The 9,859-nt window shown below is 33.2% G+C and overlaps 1 protein-coding gene across 2 annotated transcripts in view; it reads right to left on the minus strand.

Moving 5' to 3' along the window:
* Positions 1 to 1,650: 1,650 nt before the first annotated feature.
* Il7 (interleukin 7) overlaps positions 1,651 to 9,859 on the minus strand; it is a 29,688-nt gene continuing 21,479 nt past the window's right edge. For both annotated transcript variants that reach the window (XM_004639751.2, XM_023699601.1), the window contains 3 exons: positions 5,517 to 5,597; positions 4,393 to 4,521; positions 1,651 to 2,067 (listed from right to left, as the gene is read on the minus strand). In XM_004639751.2, coding sequence (XP_004639808.1) covers positions 1,963 to 2,067; positions 4,393 to 4,521; positions 5,517 to 5,597 — 315 coding nt within the window. In that variant the 3' untranslated portion in view covers positions 1,651 to 1,962. The remainder of the gene's footprint in view (positions 2,068 to 4,392; positions 4,522 to 5,516; positions 5,598 to 9,859) is intronic.

The raw sequence follows: 9,859 nt of genomic DNA on the forward strand, positions 1-9,859 counted from the left end.
CTATCTTATTTTGCCAGAGGCCAGAAAATAATAAAGGAAATACAAACATAATTGTGGAGATAATATTTCTAAGCCTTTAACAAATAGTATAGCTTTTAAGCTAATTGAATAAGCCATTCTGAATAAGAATTTTCTCTGAAATTCAAATCTATTATTCACAAGTGACAAAAACTAAGGGAAAAATCCAATAATTCCTTTAATAAGTTTTTAAAAACATTACCCCTTATTTTGTCACAAACTAGGAGTTTTCCAGCACTGGTAAGGGAAGTTTATATGTAGCTTTCAAGTCCGTGAATTCAGAAATTTAAATTTCCTTGTTTCTTGTAGTTAATGACTTACTAAAAGCACCCAGTTTATATGGGTAGTGGACTATCATGGTGGAAACAGCCTATGTAGAAGGATCCGTCTGAAGAAAGATTATCTACTATTTGCTTCTAATGAATTTACTCAACTCCCTTTTCTAGAATAAAGAGTGATTGAAAAGATACATGACTCAAAGCCCTGTTAATTGGCCAGGTCAATGAGTTCCACTCAAAGGACTCTGCAAGGCTCCCCTTTTTTGTACCCCTGGGGATAAACTCCATATGGTTTGGGGGAAGTAAAAAGAGGCAGGAAAGTGTAGGCTTCAAACACTGAGGGTATCACTGGAACAGTTTATAAATCAGGTACAGCTAGTCAATCCATAACTAGATGACAGTAAAGCTGAGAAGGGTTATGAAGGATGCAAATGCAGTGAACTGCAAGTTGGGAGCCATTTTAAAATTTGGCTTCTTAGAAAAGTGTTTCTAATTCCCTTTATAATTGAATGAAGACCATTTTCAGTCCTTTCTAGTCAGGTTCTAAAAAGATTCAGTGAAAGGTTTCTTTTGAAAGATTAGAATTTAAATTAAAAAGTAGTATTCATACTCATATGTTTTTAGGATCCTGGCTGCATACTTAGTCTCAATAATAAAGTTTAAAGGTCATATATTCAATGGACATGGGAGATCAGATAGTGGAGCACTACTGAAAATTCTCTTGGGATAACATTAATCTGTCAGGGCGAATTCATAGGTCATTTATTGTCAAAGGAGAAATGCTATTCAAAGTAAACATTGGTAATACTGTATGAAAATATTTTTATATACAGTTATAGTATAGTGTCAAAATTAAATATACACAGTCCATTGATTAAAAAGCTAACATATATTATTCTCTTAAAAATATACCTCCCAAGTTGAAAATTTATTAAGACAACTTTTATTATACAGAAATGACAAAAGTAACTTAGTACTAAGGCTTAATATTCCTAGACTGTGAATTTCTATCTTCTGAAATGATCCATCATCTTCATCTAATATGTTTGCTATACCATTTATTAAAGGCACTGTGTTATATGTTCATATTTAAGTACATTTCTTAATATCTCTCTGAAGTATTTTTGGCTTCTTTATGTTGCTGCTTCTGTAAAGTATGTATGCTTCTCTTATTTTCATGAGCATTTTCCATCAATGTTAATCCTAAAATATCTCCAGTGTAGTTGATAATATTTTTTATGCTTAATGCAGTACACTGATGCATGATGGACCATAAAATTCTTCTGATAATAAAACAATGCTAATTTAATCCTTAATACCTTTAAATACTTCATAGATTTGATGTCTTCTGAAATATTTAAACAGGTTTTAAAAGCTTTATTGCACATGATACTTTATGTCATTGTCTTACAAAATCAGTATAAACTTAATACTGACTGACAAGTATCCACATACCTATGAAACAGTCTGTTCGCTGCAGTGTTCAGATTCCATTGTTTATGTCAGTCTTCTAGTACTACGTCAATTCTCATTTGTCCTCATTATTTTTACTAGGTTGTTTTCAGTAACTTCTAGGAGGCTTTCTTTCCCTCCAAATTGCATAAGCAGATAGGTTATCAGCAGATGTAACCACAGTTCACATATTCCACTCATTTTCTAGTGTCCTTTAATTCCCTCTCAAAATTTTATTCCAACAAGTTTTTATTTTTTGTAATAGTGTCTTTAGGAAACACCAGTCATTCTTTTTTGGCTCCTTTAAAATAGTTTCTTCCTAGAGAAAGAGATTAAAAAGTTGTAATTTTACATTTTTATAATATATTTTTAAAAATATTCTATATTTTCAAGCATATAAGGTTACATTGAAAGTCTGATATAATACAGGAAAATATTGCATGACATTTAAAAAAACCTACAATTTCTAACTAGTGATAACTGAAATGTAGGAAAATCAAGGTATGCATGCTCTAAGACTTAAGGAATATGTGAACCCTGCAACAGGGACCACAAAATACTGTTTAATTTTTCACCAAAGGTATTTTAAGCTAGATATGCTGGAACATGCTTTCAGGATAGCCTTTACAAACAGTGAGATGCCCATCTCAAAATGTATTTTGATATATCTGCCAATTATTTAATCAAATTTTAGTATTTAAAAGCATATTTTAGTGGAAGCCCAGGGAGATGACTCAGTAAAATAAGCACTTCCCTGGCAAGTGCAAGGGCCTGAGTTCAATCCCAGTTCTGAAAAAAAAAAAAGAAGGAAAAATTAACACTGAAAATATTCTGATTATTTTGACCAATATAATAAGGAATTCCTTATTGAATTTATACCCTAAATTCCACCACAAAATCAAACTTCACCAGAGGATGGCAGATTTCTGTTTATAAACTGCTTCTCAGAATCTGATGAGAATATTGAAAGAGGCTTACTTATACCATGTGTACACACACAGTAACCAAAGAGATACCATACTTCACAGATATGTAAGGGATCAGCTCTGCGTAAACTGCTATGTTCTTCTGAACCCTCTGAATATTGCACTTCTTCTTTTGGGTGTTAACTATTTTTGGGCATTTTGTATGTCAAGTATTGTGCTCAGTGCATTATTACTTCCTTATATCAACTTAATCCTCTGAATTTGATTCCACTTTATTTTACAGATGAGAAAACTGAGCCTCAAAAAGTATAAATGAGCACCATTGACACATGTCAAATAAACATAATGGCTAAGCTTTGAGTTCATCTGTTCTATTTTTAATTTAGCCATACATTCAGATCTCTCTTAGCTTTATACTTAGCAACACTAAAATATTTCTTTTAAATAATATCAAAGATTATAAACAAATAAGAAGGAAATTTTCATCTTCTTTGCAGTGAGAGTTTGAAAACATTTTTGTACAAGTAGAACTTTACTTGACTTAATAGTTGTGTTTGACCAGGAGAAACACAGTGGCCCTTTCATACTTATAGTTCCCACATCCTCAGATTCAACTAACAACAAATTGAAAATATTTGGGAAGAAATGGACTTGCACTATCTATGTCTGCACATTTTCTTGTCATGTATCATAGCAAACACACAGCATTTATAGATGCTATTAAGTATATATAATGCTATTAAGTAAACTAGAGTTAACTTGAAGTACACAGGAGGATGTGTAGGTTATACACTGCATCACTTTATAGAGGACTTGACTTTGTTCCTGTAGTGAGGGTCCACAATTAATTAATTCATTAAGCTCTCCAAGTAATAAAATCTAGTTTCATCAGTCAGTATGGCTCACAGATAATCTTGTCCATTTTTCATTTTGTTGGAAACTACCAATATGCAAGTGAAGCCAAATACAATTTATTTTTTAATACCATAAACAATTTTTGAGATGTAAAGGACTTCAAGAGACACTTTGTATGTCAGCTGGTAAAATCCCTGAAGACAGAAATAACAGCAAGAATAAAAAATATTATTTAAATATTAAAAACTTGTCACTACTAAGCATATAATACAAATTATGCCATTAAGTCCTTTCAGTGTCCTCCAATGGAGATTCTGTGTTTTTCTCCAATTTGCAGAAATAATTGCCTAACAAAAAAAGATGTCCCTCAAAATTTGATTTGTTGTTTTTGATTCATAACTTTTAGTAGAAAATAAGGAAACATTTACCCTATTAGTATCAAAATTATTAAAGGAAAATTGACAGAACTGTATACCTCGGCTTAACATATTAAGATAGTTATACATTATATTTAGCTTCCTGTTTTATTGACCAGGATGTATTTACTGTGGATATAATATAAACCATAGTAAGCTATAAACATAAAAAACTTACTATTTTCCAAATTTATCACCCTAGCTTCTTTTAAATATGGCAATGAAGAATTCATTTATTTTCATTCCTCTTTCACAAATTTGTCTTCCTTAGTCAAGGGGAAGAATACATACTTTGCAAATCAAGATGTTCTTCTTCTACAGTAAATAGGTCTCAACTTTTAAGTGATCACAAAACTTAGAATTCTATATTAATGGATATAAGCATCAGAGAATGATAGTATCTCAGTACAGCACTAGTTTGTGTTTTGTTAAACAGTCCCAGCTTACCTTGGTGCAGTTTATCACTTTTAATGTGCCCTTTGAAACTTTTAATATGTGTAGCTCAAAATCCTCAGTGATATTCATTTTAACAAATTGCTCCAACTTGTAAGCAGCACGATTCAGAAAAGCAGCTTCCTATCACAGGAAAAAGTCAGATCAGTGGTTGAAATAAAATATTAGGAATGTACAGTTTTCCTAAGGTTTCTAAAGCCAGAATTGCATTGCTGAGTAATGCCTCACCACCTTAAGGGCACCCTATTCCTGTTAATCACGTGACTGATGATAACAGGGCTGAAACTGTTTAGCTCCTAGGGAACAGCTCCACGTGTCTAGATGTCGGTTTATTGATTATCTGACTCTTAGATTCTCTTTTTACTATTCAGTTTGTGTGACTTTATCTTTCATGGATGAAAACATTATAAAGTCCGTTCAGTATAAAACAGCATATCTAAAGGAAAAGCTCTGGAAGCGGGAGGATGAAAGGTAAGTGTGCTTTTTCTTACATGTATTACTTATGATCTTTAAGAGCCAGGGATGAATAGTTGGTATTAAAAAATAAGGGCCAGATCACCTAAAATACAAGTTTTTATATATTTAAAGCAATAATTAAAAATAATGTATAATTATGAGAAGCCATGAAATTAATTTTGCTTTTCTGAGTTTGAAAAACACTATCAAATAACAAAGCAGTTTCTCTAGAGATAAAGCATATTTTGGAGATTTTATACACTGTAATATTATGCCAACTAGAAATGATACTGGTTTAAAGTTAAGGAAATACTGAAAATGCTTTGCAATATGTCTACAACTAAATTTTGCCTATCATTTATTTATGTGTAAGCAATCATTCATAGTCTTTCCAGCATAGCAAATTGCAGAAAAAGACATGTGGTTTTGAATGAAGCAGTGCTGGTATTTTCAAAGTAATATAACAGAAAAATAAAGTTATCTATTAAGGATAAAACTATAAAATGGGTAGTATAAAAGAAGACAAAAATATAATTTAGCAGATCAGTAAGAATTGTATGCTTTAGAACAAAGGAATGCTATTGATATAGTCAGTATAGTCTAACAGAGGCACAAAAAATAGAACTTTTTATGAGAACTTTCTAAGTCATTATCATTATTACCTTTTTATCAGCACATGAATGTTTCTTAAAATAGTTCAGTTCTTTTTTCAAGCAATTGCTGTCAATGTCTAGCATTTTGTCCTATAAGAAATAATATGAAATAATATTATTAAAACTAAGGACTTCCCTAATATATAATAATTGTAAAATAATCATAACATTTAGTATCTAAATATGCGTGAATTATAAAAGTAAAGATACTTTTGCCTAAGTCAGCTTACTAGACATGAAAGTAGTTTTCTGTACTTGAAGAAAAAAAATGTGAGGTCCCATAGAAATATACAGTGAATATTTTCTCCCTATACATTCTGCTCCCTCCCCACCTCAAACTCGCTGAGTGCATCACTCTTGGCATTTTCAGAAGCAATGTTGCTAAGTGCTGTCCCACGGACAGGCAGGCACATGAAGAGAGATCATGGTTTGTCTTCATTCACCTCTTCACCGAGTCTGAGACTTCTCACTCTTCCCCAAAGTCAAAATGACCATGAAAGATGCACATTTTGAACTGATTCAGGACATCCTGGCAACCAAGACAGATCCCACAATGAAAGATACTGAACTACTTCAAAAAGGGATGAAAATATGGATAAGTATGTTCAAAGTAAGAAGGAGAATGCTGAGGGGATTAATAGCAATGCATTTCTTATTGTAATACTTTTTTTTTGTACTTTAGGAAAGGGTCTACAGGGTGTTCAGGGTCTCACTACTAAATCGAACTCATAGTGTTCCACCTGTTTACAGCCTCCCAAGAGCTGGGATTACAGGCGTGTGCCACCACGCCCAGTCTCAATTGCTGTCTCAGCACACCCCGGGGTTGGGGCCGGCAGGGCAGGCCCAGGGATTGAACACCCGGCCCCTGTGTCTGCCTAAGCAGGTGCTTTAATCCATTGAGCTATTTGGCTGACCTTTATTGTAATACATTTTGAGAAAGAATTAACTATCTACCGTAACACCTGGTTCCATAATGTAATTCTAGAACTAACGGAGATTTTGGCCCCCTATAAGTAGATAAAAGTACCTGTTTTGGAGGATATGCTACAGAGACAAAATATTATAAAGTTTGAAGTTAAGAAGTTGAGATAGAATTATTCCACCCACTGAAGGTCTGGCCACTGTTCAAACAGGGAAGGGAATTTACATTAGGATGAATGAAAAAAAAATCTTCACAATGAGATAACGTTGAAATTAATTTTTCAGGATTTATAGTAAGCCAATTTGTCTGTTACAATGGAAGAGGAATTTTGCTGAGAAATAGAGGGGTTGATTTCTGCGCATTATAAATGTAGAATCGGAAGGAAGACTGTTACTAGTAGATGTTTTGTTTGTTTGTTTTGTTTTACTTTGTTTTTTTGAGACAGGGTCTTGTTATGTAGTTCAGAGTAGCCTTGAACTCACTATGTACCATAGGCTTGCCTTGAACTCATGGCGATCATCCTGCCTCAGCTTCCCAAGTGCTGTGAGTACAAGTGTGTGCCACCATGCCTGGCTCAGTACATGCTTTTTTTCTTATATATAAGGAAAATAGTATAAAAAGTCTGGCTTAACTGGATCAAGAGGTTAGCTGACATGTTAGGAAGAACTTTTCTAAAAATTAATTATTTTTTATGCACAGTATTAGACCAGCTCTATTCAGCCACCTATCAATTCTACACTAATACAACTTCTAGAGACACTTTAAGCAATCTTAGACAGTAAGATAGCATTGACAGATAAGATATAAAGAAAAACAATGATGCTTAGTCATGGCCTTATCATCTTCATCTACCTCTCAGAAAACTATGCACCACTCCTATCAACTATGAAAAGCATAAGTGGATATTATGGTTTAAATCAAAAAGTGTCCCCTAAAAGTCTCATGTGTTCAGAGGAGGTACTTTGAAGGTGACTGGATTATGGGAATATTCTATTCATCAATGGATTAACCTGTTGATGAGTTTATAGCTGAATATGGTCTTAGGAGTTGGGTCCTAGTTGGAGATGGAACCTGGAAGGGCACATTCTTGTTGCTGTCTGCTTTCTCTGTTTCTGATTCCTGGTTCCCATGGGTTGAATGCTTTGCTCTGCTGGGTCCTTTCTCCATGCTGTTTATGGCTTGGAGCCAGCCAGCCATAAACTGAGTCCTCTGAAGGTGTGAGCCAAAAGAACAACTTCTTTAAATTGGTAGTGTTAGGTATTTTGTCCCAGTGTTGTGAAAGTGGCTAAAACAATGGTCTCTGGAATTATCCCGTCTGTAAAGCATATGCAGTGTCTGTTTTTTTCTGCAGAAGTTATGAGTCAGGACGTAAGTTTAATTAACGATTCAACATTTAGAATAACAAGGTTTTCTGAAAGCCTGATACAGAAAAAGAGAAGAGCACAGTCCTACTTTCCTGTGCAGTTTGATAGAAGGGTGGTGACTGCATCCTTGGGGCATGTTTATATTTTCTAATCTTTGGCAAAGTATGCTTTCAGAAATAGATTTGTTAGCACCAGCATCCAACTCAGACTGCAAAAAGTGTCAAGTGAAAAAGATATATTTAATTAGCTTTAAGTTGCCATTATACACATTCTTGAAAATTTAATGCAGAATTAATATTTGCCTAAGATTAATTTTTATTGATTTTCATTTAATCTCAAGGACAATGAACATGTAATGATTTTTCTTTAGTAAATATGAGTATTTAATATTTTCTTGCCATCCTTCAAAAAGATTGTAGACATATGTATAGCTAATCAGTATAACTTTTTCAATATCCCAAACACAATATGAGAATATGTGACTAAGAATTTTACTGCCAATTTTTCAAACAGTTTATCAAATTTCACAACACATGAATATTTTTAAAACTTAGTTAGTCCAGTACTCCAGGTGTTTAATAACACTTTTCTGGCAGATCTAGAGAAACATAATGATATACCAGTTTATCTGCCTGCCAAATATTTGTCACAAAGTGTAAGCATATTATTATTCTCTGAAGTTTGTTTTATATCAAGGTCACAATTATTACCAACTACTTGGTTGTAGCACAGTTTATGAATATATTTTACACAGGTCTCCGTGGGTACCATCAACTGAATTTAAGTACTATGAGAAGAGCAATTCAGAGTAAGAATGATAAAATCTCAGAATAGTAAAGAACCTTAGGTAGCCATCTATTGATTTAGTAAAAAGTAGAATTTCCCAATAATAGTTTTTACAGAAATCTTGACCTAAGTGGAGATTACTTCAAGCTAATTATGAAAATGAAAAAATCTTAAAAGAAAAACTGACATATTGACTACTAGCTGTAGTACTTTTCATGAAACATGATGCTATTATTCCTAAAATATGAAATTTTTTTTCTACTTGTAGCATTAGGTCTTCTTTCTATTGTAGAATTAGGCAGCTTTCTATCTTTGAAATTTTTATTATTACACATTTCTTTGCTTTGAAAATACTAATTTTGTATAATGTGCATCTTCTATTTCTCTTTTATATTGTCAGCTTTTATTTTTATTTTAGTTTATTAGTACATGTGTTTTATAGTATCTTTTATGGCCACTTTCATGCAGTAATGGATAAAGAACACAAGAAGCTACCAGATTCTTAATCTTCATATTGAAAGTCAAAAGTACATGGGGCCACATGCAGTTGTGGAAGCTGTGGAAGTCCATTTCCAGCCTCTGCTCTCGTCTGAGTACTGTTCCTTGCTTGAGGGAGTTTGGTGCTACTCCGTGACATAGCTTGCTTTTTTTTTTAAAACCCCCTTCAACTCCCCAAATTTTTTTTTCAGTCATTTTGTGAATATCAATACACAGCATTTTATTTTCATTTTCTGAAAGGATGTTTAGGTAGATTATTATTCAGCTAACATTTAAGGTCTGCACCCCTCTAATAGATGAACGGATTCACTTCCCAAGGCTGCTATAACAAATTATCATAATCCTCACGATTCAAAATAAAGCCCTTATTATTTGTCTCTTCTATTTTCTGGTGGCTTCAGCACCCACTGGTTGCTTGTCTTAAGGACACATGGCCAGTCTCTGTTTTCATGCTCTCATTGTTATCTTTTGGAATCTCAAATCTCTCTATGATTCTCTCTTATGAGCATTATGTGTAATAGCATTTTGGGCCCACCTGACTACTTCAGGATAACATGTCAAAATACTTGACTTCATCACATATGCAGATTCCTTTACTTTATAAATTCTGGGAACTAGAATTTGATATTCTGAGTGGCCATTAGCCTACTACAGAGAAAATATTTCTCTGTCCTTCAATGTTGGATTTTATTATTATTATTGTTGTTGTTGTTATTGTTGTTTAATATATTTAGTACAAGATCTTGCTACACAGATTGGATTCATAGTGATCCTTCTTGTTT

Source organism: Octodon degus, unplaced genomic scaffold, assembly GCF_000260255.1.
Source record: "Octodon degus isolate 3935 unplaced genomic scaffold, OctDeg1.0 scaffold00114, whole genome shotgun sequence".
NCBI classification, from domain to species: domain Eukaryota; kingdom Metazoa; phylum Chordata; class Mammalia; order Rodentia; family Octodontidae; genus Octodon; species Octodon degus.